Source organism: Perca flavescens, chromosome 14 (genome assembly GCF_004354835.1).
Source record: "Perca flavescens isolate YP-PL-M2 chromosome 14, PFLA_1.0, whole genome shotgun sequence".
NCBI lineage: Eukaryota > Metazoa > Chordata > Actinopteri > Perciformes > Percidae > Perca > Perca flavescens.
In genome coordinates, this window is record NC_041344.1 from 32837430 (window position 1) to 32857563 (window position 20134).

Sequence of the window (20134 nt, forward strand, 5' to 3'; positions counted from 1 at the left end):
ATCCAACATAGGTCAAGGTGAACAAAGCATAGTTAAAACAGTATGTCACTTCCCCTCAAGTCCCCTACCCACCCGCAAAACAACCCAGTTCAGGTCTAAAACAGACGGGGACAAACAATACAGACTCATGCACACTGACAAACACACACCAGTAAGGACGCACAACATCCACAAGATATTAGCTCATGTTTTTACACACCATTAAGCCATAAAGAATGGCCTAATAAAGCGTAGGTGTGACTGCAAAAAGAAAACATTACATGCCAAGAACACAATTTGGAGGACATAGGCTACATATTGTTGTCTTGCTCTGGTTAATTTTTACAGTTAAGTTTTATATTTCTCAGAAACTGGAACCAGGTTAAAGCTTAATACAAAGCTTTGTACTTAAAGCCCAGACATGAGAGTGATGTCAATCTTCTCATATCACTCCTGGGGAAAAGCAAATAAGTGTATTTCCCAAATTGTTGAACTATAGCTTTAACTTTGAGACAAACTTACACTAGTGGCATGTCGTAATTGTGGCCTGTATTCATTAACCATGATGTCACTTGTTTACCCAAAAATTTGAAAGTAGTATTGGGCAAACAATTCTACACAAAGCCCCTTCCATTCTTTGATGCCACAGAAATGTTGTGGCTCTGCTGAGCCACTCCCAGGCTAAGTGACCTAGACTGTGTGCATCTCTGCTTGCAAATCTGTTGACATACACAAGCCCAGAGCAGCTGTCGAGATGATGTACCCAACATCTGTGGTCTGTACAGTAGGCCTGGATTATGAGATAGGCAGGCACAGAGTTTGGCAGCAGCGTCGCACGCTCTTTTAATCCCTTCACAGACTGACAGAACTATCAGAGACACACACAATCATGCTGGGTGTTCACATTTTCAGTGGTGTTAATAATTTGGACTTGGATCTCACTAAGCCAACCTGATTTAATAAAGGAATCAAGCAAGATTGAGGCCAGCATGGGTGCTGAGGTTAAGAGGATGGGGTGCTGCAAAGGAGGTCTGCGCTGAGCTGACGCAGGGTGTTGGGTGCTCATGTGGAAATTTCCATTGGCACAGCATTTTATTGTGGTTGGCCAGTGAGTTATGGAAATTGCCCAGCAAGCCCTGCTAGCCAGGAGTCACTGGGGCCAAAACTATGCTCCAACCCCGTTTCTCTTGCTAAACAAAGCTGATTTGGGCTTGTTTGTCTCCTGCAGCAGCAAATCAAACTGACTTACTATGGTCACTAGTAAGCTAAATGCAACTCCACTTTAATCAGTGGGATTAGAGAGTGAGGAAATTATGGCTCAGGCTAAATACAGAAATTGCTAAATTGAATACTTGATCTGAATAGTAAACCTAGGGCTGGGCAATAATTCAATATGATAATTTATCGTCTTTCAATGGAATCATATCAAAATAACGTGATATAAAATTGGGTTGTCTAAATTGATAAAAACAAGCACATACTAACTCTTTTTCATTTTCTCAGAAAATCTGTTGTGAAAGATTTTGAGGGAAAATCATTTGAAGAATTGCAGATTGGTTTTAACGTCATACTATTTTTGTGCATGCATGTAAACATAGTCAGTATATAGCTTGAAAATAGTGTGCTCTTTAAATGTGGGGTGAACTGCAGCTTGGAGCCTTTTCCTCATTCAAGGCTATGAAATCCTGAGAGGAATTATTTATGTTTAAGGTCATGTCCACTGCTGCCGCTCATCACTTCTAATGCAAACTTGTGTTTACCCTCAGATTTGCCTTAATCTGACAAATGCTGAAGCAGACTATTTTGCTTCATCATGTCGTGTTTGTGTCTGCACAACAGCATGAGATATGGGGCCCAGAGATTCATTCCTTCGCCAAAAGTCTCTGTTTTCATGGTGACACTGACGGATTAGGCTCAATGTCAGAGTTTGTCTGCAACCTTTGCATGTATATCTGCCCTTATGTGTGTCCGACTGTGCTTATTTTCATTTCTTACGTATTGTTTGCATCAGGATAATCTCCCATAGACACAGCAGATTCTATCGACCTGCATCACTGAATCAGCATTTTCCACATGACATGGCCGAAGCTCAGGTCAGCTCAGGGTATGCTGGGATTGAATCCCTGCCAGTGGAAACAGGAGGATCAGGATCATAGCCAGCAGGAGAGAAGCAGGGTTTCTGTGAGAGTTTCCTTTATTGTGCAGAGAGATCACACCTACAGGAGAGAAAAGGGGTATTATCTCTGTGACTGCAGGTCTGTTTGTTCTGAAAACAGGATCTGTAGACTCGCTGATTACCGAGGCAACAAAGGTTCTGCTCCAACTCGCAGTGTTATGTTACCTGAGGCTGTTAACTTAAGTGGGGCAGCATGTTCAAGCAGTAGAAATATGAAATAAGGATTATTGATAGTTTAGTCTCGTTTTGCCAGACCTTCCTCCACAGTGCCGAGGAGGAGGGTCTGGCTAGTCCGTGCTCTGGTTTAATAGCATTTCTTTTAACCAATCACAATCGTCTTGGGCGGCGCTAAGTGCCGGACGGAGCCACGGTGCCTCTGCAAAATAGCCTCGGGAAGGAACTTGTTTTGGTGGAACATGTGTACGTTCAACAGAAAACTCAGATCGGACAGATAGTCTAGCTAGTTGTCTGGATTTACCCTGCAGAGATCTGAGGAGCAGTTAACCATAGTCCTCACAAATCCACCGGAGGTTAGAACGGCAACACATAGAAAGCGGAATGTAACGGATATCCGGCCTAAAAGAGTGTGATCTGGCGGAATTCCCGTCGGCAACAGAGCAATCTCGGAAGTGGAACGTCGTGGATGAAGACTATTGATAGTGCAGTCCATTTGTAAACAGAGTTTGAATGGTATTGTTTCGGGCTTTAGGATTAATTCCGAAATATTTATAAACTGTTTATAAAACTTGATGACACTCTTTTTGTCATCCATTGTTACCTCATGCAATGCAGTTGCGCACCATTTTAATTGATTTTTGGTGGGTGGACATAGCTTTGTAATATCAAAATATAATTTGCATGTTGCCGTGGATCCACTCTTTCTATTTGCACAAATAATGCATCTTCTAGTGCCATCCTTTGGCCAGAATGTCCAAAATGCCTTCAAGATATCCACTCATCTTCTTACCAGAATTTAAATTTACGACAAATTTATGCTTCCCAATGAATGCATTACTTGCATCCCCACCATCAAGATAAACTTTAAATTGTTAGCCCTACTTAGGCATTTTCACCTCCATGCCTTTTTATCCTTCAAACTACTGTACTGTGGCCTGCTAAAAAAAAAAAAAGATTTTCATTCCAGTCACGGTGAATGCAGGAGTGGCTGTGTTAATGATTAAGATTTACATACCTAGATCAAGTTTAAAATGTAGCTTTAGTAAACTCACTTCCAAGTCCTGGTACAACGCAATGCTTAGTGTTTTTTGTCAATTCAATTCAATTTTATTTATAGTATCAAATCATAACGAGTTATCTCGAGACACTTTACAGATAGAGTAGGTCTAGACCACTCTATAATTTACAAAGCCCCAACAATTCCAACAATTACAGTAATTCCCTCAAGAGCAAGCAGTGCGACAGTGGCGAGGAAAAACTCCCTCTTGGGAAGAAACCTCGGACAGACCCAGGCTCTTGGTAGGTCATAAGGAGAGGTAGCCTGTTCGGGCTTTGAACTCTCCCCTGCCGGATCGGGCTGTGCTGGCCTGCCTCCCTCTACTTTTGTTATATATTATTAATGTAACAATTATGAAGAGAAGCAGGTGGGCCAGTTAGGTGGACACTGCAACTCCTCACTCCCTAACTATAAGCTTTATCAAATAGGAGAGTTTTAAGTTCATTCTTGAATGAGGTGACAGTTTCTGCCCCCCAAACCCAGACTGGGAGCTGGTTCCATAGGAGAGGAGCCTGATAACTAAAGGCTCTTGCTCCCATTCTACTTTTAGAGACTCTAGGTACCACAAGTAACTCTGGATTCTGGGAGCGCAGTGCTCTAGTGGGACAATAAGGTATTAGGAGCTCTTCTAGATATGAGGGTGCTTGACCATTTAGAGCTTTGTAGGTCAGGAGAAGGATTTTAAATTCAATCCTGTATTTTACAGGAAGCCAATGCAGAGAAGCTAATACAGGAGAAATATGATCTCTTTTCTTAGTTCTTGTGAGAACACGCGCTGCAGCATTCTGGATCAGCTGGAGAGTCTTAAGGGACTTATTTGAGCAACCTGACAGTAGGGAATTACAATAGTCCAGCCTGGATAACAAATGCATGGATTAGTTTTTCAGCATTGTTTTGAGACAGGATATTCCTAATTTTGGCAATGTTACGAAGATGAAAAAAGGCTGTTCTTGAGGTTTGTTTTAGATGGGCGTTAAAGGATATATCCTGATCAAAAATAACCCCTAGATTTCTGCCAGTAGTGCTGGAGGCCAGGGCAATACCATCCAGAGTAGCTATGTCTTTAGATAATGAGGTTCGGAGGCGTTAAGGACCCAGCACAATAACTTCAGTTTTGTTATAGTTTCACATCAGAAAATTATAGGTCATCCAGGATTTTATATCTTTAATGCACGCTTGAAGTTTAGCTAGCTGACTAGTTTCGTCTGGTTTGATTGACAAGTATAATTGGGTGTCATCCGCATAACAGTGAAAATTAATGGAGTGTTTCCTAATATTACCAAGAGGAAGCATATGCAGTGAGGAAAATAAGTATTTGAACACCCTTCTATTTTGCAAGTTCTCCCACTTGGAAATCATGGAGGGGTCTGAAATTGTCATCGTAGGTGCATGTCCACTGTGAGAGACATAATCTAAAAGAAAAATCCAGAAATCACAATATAATTTTTTAACTATTTATTTGTATGATACAGCTGCAAATAAGTATTGGAACACCTGTCTATCAGCTAGAATTCTGACCCTCAAAGACCTGTTAGTCTGCCTTTAAAATGTCCACCTCCACTCCATTTATTATCCTAAATTAGATGCACCTGTTTGAGGTCGTTAGCTGCATAAAGACACCTGTCCACCCCATACAATCAGTAAGAATCCAACTACTAACATGGCCAAGACCAAAGAGCTGTCCAAAGACACTAGAGACAAAATTGTACACCTCCACAAGGCTGGAAAGGGCTACGGGGAAATATATATATATATATATATATATATATATATATATATATATATATATAGACACACACACACACACACACACACACACACACACAGGTGCTGGTCATACAATTAGAATATCATCAAAAAGTTGATTTATGTCAGTAATTCCATTCAAAAAGTGAAATTTGTATATTATATTCATTAATTACACACAGACTAATGTATTTCAAATGTTTATTTCTTTTAATTGTGATGATTATAACTGACAACTAATGAAAATCCCAAATTCAGTATCTCCGAAAATTAGAATATTACTTAAGACCAATACAAAAAAAAGATTTTTAATGTTAATTTAAATGTTGGCCAACTGAAAAGTATGAACATGAAAAGTATGAGCATGTACAGCACTCAATACTTAGTTGGGGCTCCTTTTGCCAGAATTACTGCAGCAATGCGGCGTGGCATGGAGTCGATCAGTCTGTGGCACTGCTCAGGTGTTATGAGAGCCCAGGTTGCTCTGGTAGTGGCCTTCAGCTCTTCTGCATTGTTGGGTCTGGCGTATCGCATCTTCCTCTTCACAATACCCAATAGATTTTCTATAGGGTTAAGGTCAGGCGAGTTTGCTGGCCAATTAAGAACAGGGATACCATGGTCCTTAAACCAGTTACTGGTAGCTTTGGCACTGTGTGCAGGTGCCAAGTCCTGTTGGAAAATGAAATCTGCATCTCCATAAAGTTGGTCAGCAGCAGGAAGCATGAAGTGCTCTAAAACGTCCTGGCAGATGGCTGCGTTGACCTTGGACCTCAGAAAACACAGTGGACCAACACCAACAGATGACATGCCACCCCAAACCGTCACTGTGGAAACTTTACACTGGTCTTCAAGCAACGTTGATTCTGTGACTGAGAGACCATTTAAAGCATGTGTCAAACTCTAGGCCCGCGGGCCAAATCCGGCCCCTCGCATATTATGATCCGGCCCGCATTTCAATTTAGGTTCAAAATACATTTTGGCCCACCTAGTTTTTGCCACTTTTTCCAACATTTTTGTCACTTTTTCCGACGTTTTTGGGCGCTTCTTTTCTATGATGTCTGAGGAACCTTTCTCCTGACTTCTTTAGGACTTTATGTTGACCAAACTGTAAGTGAGAAGACTATATGACACATGCAATAATACAGTCAAATATATTTAACTTTTTCGATTAAATAAAAGCCTATCAATGAACTAAACATGTCTGGCCCTTGATGTGATTCTTATTTTCCAGTGTGGCCCTCTGGGAAGTTGAGTTTGACACCCCTGATTTAAAGGCCTTTGCAGGTGTTTTGAGTTAATTAGCTGATTAGAGTGTGGCACCAGGTGACTTCAATATTGAACCTTTTCACAATATTCTAATTTTCTGAGATACTGAATTTGGGATTTTCATTAGTTGTCAGCCTTGCACAGCCTTGATTGATAGGCCTACTTGATTCTGATTGGTCAATCACAGCATTCTAAGGTCAGTTTTGTCTGCATAACAGACTGTTGCCATGAATGATCAAAGACTCTGGCGAACCATTTTTTAAATCAATAAATGTGCTAATCAGCAGATCAAAGGCATGGAGAGGGTGGAGGAAATGGGGCTTGCTAACAGCACTATCAATACTGGGAAAGGAAAAAATGGTATTGGAACATTTAATTTTAGTTTTTGGCTCAGTTCATTTAGGCTGGTGTGAAAGCTGTCAATCAAACTGATGCGGACCAAACAACTGGACCGGACACAATCAATATTCAACAGTACTTTTAGTCACCCTACATGCAGCGATTGCCACTGTCACCTGCTGGAACATATTGGCTCATGGATCGACACATCTCGGCTTCTGTACCTGGACTACTTCTGGCACGTCTGGCTACTGTTACGCTCCCCAAGAAAGAAGAAATGGTCTCCACTTTCTGTAAAGCTGCAACACGAGGAGGATGATATTCTTAGGTAGGGAGGTCTCTGCCTCCTTTCCTGAATGGCCTGAATGCTGCATACCAGCATGGCAGTGTCCACGGGTGCAGAAAGAGCACTCCTCAAGGCTGACTTTGCCCTTCTTGACAGCTTTACAGCCTTTGAACCATGACGCGTACAAGCATTTGTGTTGTAACTCTTCTATTTTCTCCCTTACAACTGCTGACGGATTACATTATGTATGATGCTGGTCACTGAGCTTTAGTGGAACACTCTGGGAAGTGAATGTGAGTCAGTCTGGAGAGCTCCTGTAATGCCCAGCAGCAGCACTTCACTAATAGAAAAGACTGTCATGAAATTAGATTTTCTGTGTGGCTGATCTTGGATTAGTAAGGCAAGGCAAGGCAGCTTTATTTGTATAGCACATTTCAGCAACAGGGCAATTTAAAGTGCTTTACATGGCTTGGCTCCCTGTAAAATTCAGGATTGATTTTAAGATTTTAGTGCTGACTTTCAGAGCCTTAAACAGTCAGGCCCCACAGTACATCTTGGACCTTTTGAAGCCGTATTCCTCTGGCCGGACTCTTCGGTCCGCTGGCCAGAACCTGCTTGTAGTCCCTAAGACTCGTTATAAGACCCGAGGGGACCTGTCTTTTGAGTTTGTTGCTCCCCGACTATGGAACGCTCTGCCCCTGTCCATGCGTCTGGCAGACTCTGTTGTCTCTTTTAAAAAGGATCTGAAAACATGTTTATTTAGGAAAGCTTTTGGTTGATGGGTTTTCACTAGTGTCACTTTAATTTCACATATGTATACACATTCTACATTGTTTGTTTTACCTCTTCTATTGTACAGCACTTTGTGATTTTATCTGTGAAAAGCGCTTTATAAATAAATTTTACTTACTTACTTACATAAAACATTAAAGAGCAGTTAAAACAATTAAAAATATTACCAATACAATACGAAACAATTATTTAAAGAAAGGCAGCTTAAAAATAGGTCTTCAGCCTTGATTTAAAGCTATAGTGTGTAGTTTTTGTCTCCCCCATGAGGAATTCTAAGTCTTTCTGACACTGTTGGCGCATCCACATGATACCACCCCCACCCCTCCTCTACGCAGTTGCTAGTAGCCAAGGAGGACACGGAGGATTAAAAAACATGATGGACTCTTCAGGAGAAGACATTATCTTCACTCGAGTTTTTGCGCGGGAAAGTCACCAGACGCCACAATCTTCTTAACATAGTCATACTGAGAAATCCAGAGAGAGTTGTGTGGAGCTGATAGTCTTAATTAACTTTGTAGCAACTCATTTGGCAACGGCTTGAATGTAACTGTTCATTAATATCAAAAAGTTAAACACTAAAGCTTTAGAAGAACTGAGAGTTGCAGCGGACCTGCAGTTTTCTGGGACTTTGTTCCAGATATGTGGAGCATAAAAACTGAACGCTGCTTCCCCCTGTTTAGTTCTGACTCAAGGGTTCATAACGTAGCAGCAGATCAGAAGTAAACTGTTTAGTGCTTTATAAACTTTCATAAGTATTTTGAAATGAATTATTTGAGGGACAGGAAGCCAGTGTAAAGACTTCAGAACTGGAGTGATGTGATCCACTTTCTTGGTCTTAGTGAGGACTTGAGCAGCAACGTTTTGAATCAGCTGCAGCTGTCTGATTGATTTTTTTAGGGAGACCTGTAAAGACACCGTTACAGTAGTCTAGTCTACTGAAGATAAAAGCATGGACAAGTTTTTCCCGATTCCTGCTGAAGTCCTTTAACCCTTGATGTATTCTTAAAGTGATACCATGCTGACTTTGTAATTGTCTTAATGTGGCTGTTGAAATTCAGGTCTGAGTCCATGACTACACCAAGATTTCTGGCTCTGTTCGTTGTTTTTAACATTGTTGATTGAAGCTGAGCGCTCACTTTTAATTGTTCCTCTTTTGCTCCAAAAACCACCACATCAACCTCAGTTTTTTCTTCATTTAATTTGAGAAAGTTCTGGCACATCCAATCGTTGATTTGTTCAATGCACTCAGTTTTTGTATTGGGCTATAGTCCCCTGGTGATAAGGTTATGTAAATTTGTGTGTCGTCCGTAGTAGGTTATAGGTGAATGAGGTCAAAGCATTGCCACCAACTTGGTTTCAGTGTGTTGCATCACAGTGAGTCAGTTCAGAATAAGGTACTAGGCTACATGCTGAGCTGAGAGTGTGTGCATTAGAATAATGCCTTGTGCAACTCAAGCAGCACTTTTTCTCCACGAGCTCTAGGGTTGGGCATCGTTTTGATTTGAACTTTTCTGATTTTAATTCCGATTCTTCCTTTCGATTCCGGTTTTTATTGATTCCGATTCTTTGAGGGGTGGAGTTGAAACAGGTCACATGCTTATTTCACAGATAAGAGGATAAGAGGAAAATGTATTTACATGTATTTATTTGGATTTAATAGTGATTTACAGTTTTACCAGGCTTTTTCCAACGTTAAAATAAAGCCACACTTTAGAGCGCCGCGTACAGGGCTCCATGGCTGTTAGTTACTTGTGTTGAATTTGGAACCAATGATCGGATTCTAAACCAACTTTTCCAAACAATTCCAATAAAAACATTATTCCATTGGAATTTTGAAACTGTTCCAAGTTGAAACCGGTTCATGATGCCAAATCCTATCAAGCTCTAATAAACAGCTTTGATTGAGCTCTAGAAGATTGTGGGTGTCAACTAGCTGCATGTGGGGGACTAATTTGGATTTCCTTCTTATTAGTATATAAGACTTTCTTCATGTGCAGAGGCCATTTGTAAAAGACATTAATCCAAGTGAAATACTGGGGAATGCTTTCCTCACTTCTGTCGCAAATTGCATTGCAAAGCAGTTCCTCTTCAGAGCCAAATAAAGGCAAAAGTGAAAGCACTAGGGCCTCTCAGAAATGTATTGCTTTTTATTGTGCTGACTGTTGGTCTGGAAAATCATTTAAAAAGTAAACAGATAAATGTTTATTGGGCTGTAAAGGCCCCTCCTTCACAGTGCAATGACGTGTTGGCAGATAAGATTTAGGACACCAGTCCAAACTCCTCAGTAAGAGTTAGTCTGATTTTCTCAGCTCTCTGACACTTTAAAACAAATATTGAGTTTGCCTTAAAGGTTGGTGGTTCGATCCCTGGCCCTGCAGTCCCATGTCGAAGTGTCCTTGGGCAAGACACTGAACCCCAAGTTGTGTAAATGTGTGTGAATGTTTATCTGATGAGCAGGTGGCACCTTGTACGGCAGCCTCGGCCACTGTGTATGAATGTGTGTGAATGGTGAATGCGCTTTGAGTAGTCATTAAGACTAGAAAAGCGCTATATAAATACAGTTCATTTACATTTACATATTATGTTGAGGATCCAGTTTGAACAGTGACACTTGTATCTTTTGTGTCAACACTATCTTACTCTCTCTGAGTAAATGATAATAAAATGAAGAGCTGGCATTAAGAACATTATGTTAAACAATGTAGGTAGACTAAATATGTATTCTATGTAATAAGGTATGGTAAACCTTTGGGTTAGTAATGATTGTTTCCGTAAAGGTTCAGTTGATTCAAATAACAACACACCATTTCCTCAATAGAAAGTAGTTCCTCTGAGAGTGTTCACAGTATTGACTGTGGCTTTAGTCAGAGAACATGGAGGCCTTTTCTGATCCTGAAAGTGAACTGATTCAGTTAGTGAAAAAGGTTAAGTAATACAATGGGTTATTAATGGATTAATTTAAGACTGGGCAAACACAAAACAGGGTTTTTTCACAGTCATTTTGACCAAAATGGCTGAAAGACTATAACGTTGGAAATAGGAAATAACTCGATCTACCTCTTACAAAAATGAAAAGTTGAACTCCTACAAAAGAAAACCGACCCTTGCTTAATTACAATACACTCAAGGGTTTTGCAGCTACGGCCGTACTTGGTCTGGTATGACCAGTAGCTTAGGTGGCTAATGTTAGCTAACTTTAACCAGAGACGGTTTAGAACCGAGACGCCCCAAATTGAGCTAGTTTCCTGTCTCTGTGTCCCGTGGGTTTCTCTTTTCACGGCCACGCCTCTTTAGGAGACTAGCGGCAGGTTGTGAGTGTATTGAATGTGAACATGAACACAGATTATGAGCGATTCTTTCCCCCCATAGTCACCAAATTTAATATTGGATCCATTATTCACAAGCCATATATCTATATAACATTATGACAATAAAATGGCATTTTTCAGATGGACACATCAGGAGAAAAGACCTGTTTCTGTCTCAGGACCAAACTCTCGCAAGATCTGGCAACACAGAGAACCTAACGTCAGCTAACAAAACTAATCTCTGTGATGCTAAATATGTCTTTTAGCTGTGTAAATATCTAACGTTAGCTGAAGAACATATTAATAAATGATTTAAATATAACTTTTCATCCATCCACACAACGTTCACTAGACATTCAAATGAGGCCACGCCCCTTTAGTGTGTAGCGTTTCATATCATTGGCGCTGCTTGAAATGTGCTATCTTTAGTATAGAGGATCTTTGCTTTAACAAACTTGTAATTGGTTCAGTGTTACACTATGTTTTAGCATGCAAAAGATGCACGTTTAAAATGCTTTCATCAAAAAAGTAAATAAAGGAGATATATTTGTTTGTTCCTGCTTGTGGTTTCATTCTACTCGCTCCCAGTCAGGTTGTCTATAAATGGTTTCTTTACTATAACTGACTCAAGACAATTTTAGGAAATAAAGAGAATAATCCTGTAATTATCTTTATTCTGTCATTACCACTGGCAGCTGTTCAGCGGATAGTCTTCCTTTAAAGTCTCATTTTAAAGCGATTATGTGAGGAATTTGACATTTCCAGCTCTGGCACCTCCTAGTGGTAGTACCAAAGAACACAGTGTGGTAACCAGCAGTGAGCTCAAGTAGGGCTGGGCAATATATCGATACTATATAGCCATTAATATATATATATATATATATATATATATATATATATATATATATATATATATATATATATGTGGCTGGATATCGTAATATCATGATATGACAAGTGTTTTTTTTCTATTTCTTATAATACTTTTTGTATATTTTTTCATTTGTCTATTTAATGTGTATTTGTTGTTCTGATGTGTGTGAAATTTTCTATTGAGCTGTGACAAAGGAATTTCCCCAGTGTGGGATTAATAAAGTATCTTATCTTATCTTTACTGCATTACAGTAAAGTGATGTAATTTTCTGAACTTAGCAGACTTTTGTAGCTGTATTTTATGAAAGCACCAATAGTCAACCCTACAATATCGCCACAATATTGACATTGATATATTTGGTCAAAAATATTGTGATATTTGATTTTTTTCCATATTGCCCTCAAGATATCCCACAACACATACACTGCGCCAATTTTCAGCACGGCTGCTTTATTTTTTTTAAATGGACAACAACCAATGCCATCAGATGATATAATTACATTAAAAAAAAGATTTACACAATTTTACTCTGTCTACACATGTTGGCCACGGATTCAGCCAGTTTAACCGTTTGTGGTATGTAGATGTCAGTTAATAGGTGTTGGGATATATACAGTCAAAATGTGAATATGTTAAGGTCAAACTGATCTTCTCGTTCTGTTTCCAGTGTCAAGTTACTGGCCGTGCAGGACCTGCTGGAGCGGGAGGCTCTTGATAAGGTAAAGTGGAGCTGTGCACCCCACTGCTCTCTGCCGTGGTCACTGGGTTGGTTGGGAGGCCTGCCACTGTAGGGGTTGAAGGCTGCTTTGATTTGTAGCAGTGTAAATGAGATGACCAACCGCTCAGGGAAATGTACTCAGAAACTCTGTTTTCCATTTATTTATTTCTCTCTCTCTCTCTCTCTCTCTCTCTCTCTCTCTCTCTCTCTCTCTCTGTGTCTCTGTGTCTCTCTCTCTCTCTGTGTCTCTGTGTCTCTGTCTCCAGAGTGTATATGGCTTCTATTTCTAGGCCCACATTTGGGTTTGAACTGTGTTAGTGCTCACCTGTGCTTTCATTACTATAAATATTACAGGGGTTGCCATGAGTTGGAGGGTGTCCTCCTCAGCAGTAATCATACATTAGATTAAGATTTTTTTTATTAAAAAAAAGTCATTTTGCAAAAAGATGCCGGCACATTTATCTTAGAGGATGTTTGCTCTGTACTGCCTTCTTCACCGTGTTAAACCTAATCACTCCATTACTTGCACTGCTCTTATAAAAGGAAAATATGAAATATGCAACCGTGAACACTGTTTTACAATTTATTTGTCACGTGAAATCATTTTCAAATACAATTCCAGTGATAAATATGCAGTCATTACATTATTATTTAACGTTATATTCTGCTAATCTAGTGAGTTACTGTTAAAAATTTGGGTATTACATTTTTAATCCTAATTTTAATGGTACATTTTACAGAAGAAATAATAACAACCTGGGTTTATTGCAACAGATTTGGTTGATAAAGATTAGCATAACTTTCCACTCCCCACTATCATTGTAGAGATGTATACGTGATCGCAGAGGCATAGCACTAAATTCTGGGCCCTGTAGAAAGGCATTCTCTATGGGCCCCTCCCCGCATCCACAGCTGTTCACTCTAGCATCTTTTTGGGCCCTCCTCACATGAGGGCCCTGGGTACTCAGTCCCCTTTTACCTCCCCAGTCCAACACCCTTGAGTGCTCGGTTGGAAACAGCATTACAACAGAGGTCTTTGATAGTCTTACTTGCTTCCTTTATGAGAGTGGGACAAGGAAATTTATATGAATCTTGGGAGCCGGAGTCAGGATGTGGTTTTCCTAGCTTCACCTACCATCACCTCTAAAGGTTACTAATTAATACATATCTCATTTGTTTAATCTGTATGACAATAGAGCAGGGGATGCTTTAGGGCGTGGCTACACATCAACCTGTCATAATGTGAACTAGTTTTTGGGAGTTGTCCATGTATTTGTCTTAAACTTTGACCCTCTCACTGTGTGTTTTCACTTCATCAAAGTTGATAGGAACATTTTGGTCACCTAAAAATAGCTACTGCTAGTTACTGCTAGCTTTTACTGGTAACTTATTTTCTGTTCTGCCGTACTTTTCCCTCTTTAGTGTTTAGCTTAGCCCAGCGCCATTACAATCAAAAATAACACTGGCTTCGCCACGTCATCCTCCCCAGCTTCACCATCTCGTAAAAAAAATCGTCCGTCCGGTTTCTGAAAAACAAGATGGCAACAGCCAAACTGGCGAACTCGAGGTTTCAAAACGGCAGTCCAAACTAATGGGTGATGTCACTGCTGCTACGTCCCCTATTTTTTACAGTCTATAGTGTGACCGGTCCTTAAGACATACAATTTTGGGACCTCAATCAGTCAGTACGGAGCCCGAGGAAAACATTTGGTAAACTCCCAAACAGAGGCACAATGTACAGTCAGATCACCCACTCTCCTACTGAGCAGAGATGTAGGGAGACTGCATTTACGCACAGAAGTCTGTGTATCCATATATAATGTCAGAGTTTAACAGTACGCTCTGAGCACAATGATGTGTTCCTGTTCAGCCTACACACTTGTTTGCACGTGTGCAAAGACACTTTTGTTGTTGGCTACCAGATGGATTTTTGTGTAGTTAAATCAGGAGAGACTTCATTTAAGAGTGAAATTAGTTGAATTAAAACGGTGCCTAATAGATTGATATGATAGAGTCTTTCGCGCAGGGATCTCCAACTGGGGGTCCGGGAGTCAATGAAGGGGGGCCTCCAAATTGTTGTTGATTTTTGAAAGTAAAAAAAAAAAAAATGAAAAAGCAAACATGAATCCAACATATTATTAGCAAATCTAAATCCGCACTGCTTACTGGCCTATAGGTAAGGTATTCACTAAGGTAGCCATCCACAGATACATTAATCCTAAGGATTCACTGTGCCACATGTATGTTTAACATTAAAACATGATTTGTAAAATCATGCCAACAATTATTAGGCTATTTTAATAGCTTAGGATTCTATGTAAAAAAAAGGTATGTAAAAAGGCGTTAGGCCGCCTCACATGTTATTGTAGGCCCAGTTTAATATGCAACTTCATTTTATGCGATAAATGTAGTACTGAGCAAAGATGTAGGGCGACTGCATTGACGCACTGATGTCTGTGTATCCATTAATTGTCAGAGTTCAACAGTACGCTCTGAGCAGAATGATGTGTTCCTGTTCAGCCTACACACTTGTTGCACGTGTGCCATGACACTGTTGGCTACCAGATGGATTGTTGGCAGAGAAAGCGGCGCTCCGTGGAAAGGGAAGTAGGTCAGCAACAGAGTATTTTGGACAGAGAGCGGGAGATGGTGGGAGGATGAGTTACCTCTGGACAAGAGGTACTGTAGCTCACATTGCAGTGTTAACACCCCTGCCAGCCTCCCACGCTGATTTCTTTGGGCCTGTTTTCTCATCTCTTCTGTCTTGTCTTAGTCATAAGCATCGTCTCTTCTCATCTTCTATCCCTGCAGTGTTTCTTCCTGCAGAGTAAACATGAGAAGTTCTTCCATTCTCTCTTAGATCTTTCACTTCACTTGGTGCAGTGCAGCTTGCCAACATATATTTATGAATTAGTTTTACATTTTGTTTGAAACTCAGAAGATTTATTTTTTAGGGACTTGAATAGGCATTTTATTTGTTTAAATAGCCTTGCATTACTTAGGATGACAATCTATTGTGGGGGTGGGGGAAGAAGTATATTCAGATGCATCACAATTCTCTCTTGGAAGATTGTCTCAATGCAGAAAAGTTAACAATCGGAAATATTAAACCCAATTCTCTACATTATGATAGCCTGTAACAGTTAAGTAGTACTGGGCTGTACGTTCCTCATGGCTGAACCAATTGGATGAAGTCTCTTCTTCAGTCCATCAATGTTTGAACCATCAACTGTAGAATAACACTGATCAGTGAAATGACCCATAGTCTTTTGAAGGGATGTTTTTGAAGGCTGGATTTTCCGTTAGCCTCCATCTTGTCAGTTACTGCAGCCACACAATCCAAGTTTGCGAAAGCGATAGTTCAATCAGGAGAGACTTAATTTAAGAGTGAAATTAGTTGAATTACCATGGTGCATAATGGGTTGATATGTTAGAGTAGTTAGCGATTAGACTCCATTGCAATGTTACATTTATAAGGGGTACGGAGGCAATGTATATACAGGAATATCCCCCCGATGGAGTCTAGACAAGGGTGGAGGTGATGAAGGAAGAGCCTAAAGATCTGGAAGGATGTTTGTGTGGAGTAGGGCCTCTGGTGATGGAGGAACCCTGGGCGCTGGGAATGATGAGAACAATCAAACAGCAGCCTAGAGGAGAACAGATTTCAAGTTTGGATGCAACAACGTGATAGCTCACAGAGATTGTGGCACTATCTCGTTTGAAAGAGTGAACGCCCAGTCAGCTGACTAGGTTGGAGAGTGAGAGAAAATGTGAAGCGTAGAAGTCTTCCTGAATGGACTTACGCTAAGCTTCATTTGAGCTGGGCTGGTATAAGCAGGCTGCAGCTAGCATGGCTGAACAGCCTCTTAAAAATAATCATAATTTACATCACTTTGATAAAACATAATCTGTGAAAATGTGCATCATGAGGATCGTAAATATGTTGCATAACTAACTTTTGGTTGGGGGGGCAGTGTCCCTGTAATATTAAGCCTCGATCCCCCTCTGGCCCCCCTAACTTAGGCAAATATTTTCATACATTTTTAACCCCACCTTTATCCCCAAAGAGGGGATATTATTCATGTGCAGTAATATATAAAATGTAGTTTAACACTGAATGAGTATTCTTGTGTTAATTGTTAAATGTGTATGTTAGTCTTTTGTAGAACCAGACCTATGGAGGGTTGATGGTATGTAACACTTGGGCTTAATATATTTGGTACCCCTAAAATCGTATGTGGCCCCAGCCTGGCCCCTCCATCTGAATCACCACTGCCCCTGTAACTTTTTTGGGCATTTCTGCCTTTATTAGATAAGAAAGTTGAGATATGAAAGTGGAGAGAGAGGGGAAAAGACATGCAGGAAAGCCATCACAGGTCGGACTCGAACACCGGACCTTGCGTCAAGGAATAAACCTCTGCACATGTAACTTAGTGTGTTTTTCTGGACACGTGTCGTGATTAGTCATACAGAGAGTGTGTGCCGGTTTTAGACTGTTGTCCTCTTGTCTGTTGTGTCGCTAAGGAAACCTCTGTCTGTGGTTAGGTTTCAACCTCATCATTAGTCATACTGTAAAAGGCCTTCCTGGTTACTATCAAACAGCATTTGTGCAAATACAATAATAACATGAAATAACTGGACCAGTGGCCTAGCTTTCCACCTTATAAATACTTAAAAAACACACACAAGTGCAAACACACACTCTCCTTGTTGTTTTATGTTGTGTGGCTGCTGGCAACCTCAGACACAGTTAACTGGCACTCATCTGAAGGTTCAGTGGGTTCACTGTTGTTTGCTTCTAAATGTCTTCATTTGTCCATCCTGCTTTAAAGGGGCAGCTGAGTTTCTTTTGCTCATGTTTCACGTCACGGTGACAATGAGTGGTTTTCATCTAGGGAAATGAAAGAAGCTTTAATCGCACAACTGGATGTTTTTTTTTTGTTAGCCTTTATTAAATCAGCCTCATGAGATTCTTTTCAAGAGAGACTGAAAACCGAAACATAACTCGCTCATAACAGTATAGACATCCAAAACCGGAGGTAATATACAGAGACATACTGTACTGTACAAGCTCAAGTCCTTTATTGCTTTATGCCCAAGTTCTGCTAGCAGCTCCCAGAGGCTGCAGTGTTCATTACAGTCACAATACTAAATAATTGAATAGAATAAAAAGATGATTGTGCTATTCTTAGAGCCCTACCTGTAATAAGATAAGATATACTTTATTAATGCCAAACTGGGGAAATTCCCTTGTTACAGCAACTCAAAAGAAAAATTCACACGCATCAGAATAACACAAATACACATTAAATAGACATAGAAAAAATATACAAAAAGTATTATAAGAAATAGAAACAAATAGAATAAGAGTTATAATAATAATAATAATAATAATAATAATAATAATATGTACACTATAAACAGATACGCATGAGTAAGGTGCGGATGACATATTGCACAGTAGGTGGTGACACGGAGTAATAAATATGCATAGTGCAGAATATTGTCAAAAACCGCTAGCAGTGCTACATTATGATGTTGGAATGGGGTTAAACATATGGCGTAGCCGGGTTGGTTCAGTGGTTAGAGCAGGCGCACATATACTTGGAGGTTTATGCCTGGCGTAGAGGTCCAGGGTTAGAATCCGACCTGTGAAGATTTCCTGCAAGTCTTCACCCTTTCTCACCTAGCTGTCCTGTCAAATTAAAACCCCCAAAAATAATCTTAAAAATATATATCTACATATTCTCAGGGTGAGGAAAGAGCATGGGGCCATAGAAATAATTTAACAGATAAACTAAAGCTTCAGTAATCTTTTTTTTACATAACCGTTGTTTGTCTTGTTTGGTTAGATCCTGGGGAAAACCCCAAATCTTTCAAACTCCACAGTGTGTAACACAGGCTTTCTTTTTAAGGTTTATTGTCTCGGGCTTTCTCTGTTAGCCTGCATTCACACTGACCACGTCGGCCGTCAGACAGGTCTGCCCATTCATGTTGAATGTAAACAAAAAGCTGCTCGCCGTCGCTGCGCTATCGTCATCGTGTAAAGCCCGCCTCAACGGTTGTGATTGGTGCCTCGATTTGGAAAAATTGGAAATGGGCTTGAATGGGCTCTTGGCCAGACGGACTTACAGAGCAAATCTCAAATTTGGAAGTTGGTCAGGGTTTACCCAGGCTAATCCAACGTCACACTGCGGTGGCCAATCATGTAACCAGCAATCAGACTTGTCAGTGTGTTCTGAGGCGGTGTGAGAGTCCCATACAGGAAACAGGAAACATCACTGCCTCTATCTCTGCCACAATAAAGTTTTAAAACACCAAACACAAGCACTGAACTGTCCAGGAGTTTGTGGAACAGCTGACTCTTTCCTCAGTCCCTCCGTCTCTTTCTCCGTCAAAAAATGAAGCTGCATTGAAGTGCCGCCTGACGATGTGACGAAAAACAGTAATTGTCAAATATAAATTCTACTTTGCTACATTGAGGGGGTTAAAGAACACAGCAGGACATCACAAAAATAGGCCGTTTCAGTGACACTCCCACCACCGAACAACTGCCGGATCCCCTTTTGCTGGTGTGAACGTGCCCTTATGGTGAGGAGGTTTTTTTCTGTACTGTGGATTAACACTCATTCTAATAATTAGATAATTATATCCTTGGCAGTAACACACAAGCCTGTGCTCCAGTTTTTTCCCGTATGGTCTAGTCCAAGTGTCGCAGGACTCCCCAGCTCTGCCGGGTGATTCCTCCAGGCCTGGGCTCCGCGCCAGGGCGCTGAATACATGCTGTGCCCGCACTTCATTCCTCAGAGGCTGAATTATGAGGGTGTTTTGGCAAAGTTATACCTGTGAGTATTACAGCCTCAATGGCCCCTGGGGACTACAGCTAAAGTAAATCTGTTGAGGGTTTCTAACATGCTGGCACTCTGAGATTGCTTTATTATTAATATCATTACTCAGTGACGGGCCTGAATGCATTTTTATGTGGTTGTATATCTCTCTGCAGCCGGTAGAGCTATGGTAGCACTGTGAGATGACCTGATAGACTTTGTAACAGGACTTCAGTGTCAATTAGTGTTATCTAGCTTTGGACTGCTCTAGTGAAAGTGTTATGGGTGTTTCAAGGCCCTATGAGTACAAAATGTAACACTTAATTGATTCCAGAGATCTACCAAAACTATGCAGTGCACGCTTCACATCATGTTACAAGGCCCTGAAGCCCAGACAAAGAGAAATCCAATATATTGAAAAAACAGTAATAGAACATTATGTTGGGGCTGCACAATTATTTGCAATTTTATCCAAATCGCAATATGGACTAGTACTGGCGCAATACTAAAAACCATTCTGAGTATTGTGGTGCTGCGGAGACGTCCCGGCCTACAAATCCTATCCTACAGACTGAAGAAAAACATCTTT

General features: G+C 40.5%; 1 protein-coding gene across 2 annotated transcripts in view; it reads left to right on the plus strand.

Annotated features, from left to right (window-relative positions):
* eepd1 (endonuclease/exonuclease/phosphatase family domain containing 1) overlaps positions 1-20134 on the plus strand; it is a 39772-nt gene that overhangs the window by 12647 nt on the left and 6991 nt on the right. For both annotated transcript variants that reach the window (XM_028598253.1, XM_028598254.1), the window contains one exon: positions 12668-12719. In XM_028598253.1, the coding sequence (XP_028454054.1) occupies positions 12668-12719 (52 nt within the window). The remainder of the gene's footprint in view (positions 1-12667; positions 12720-20134) is intronic.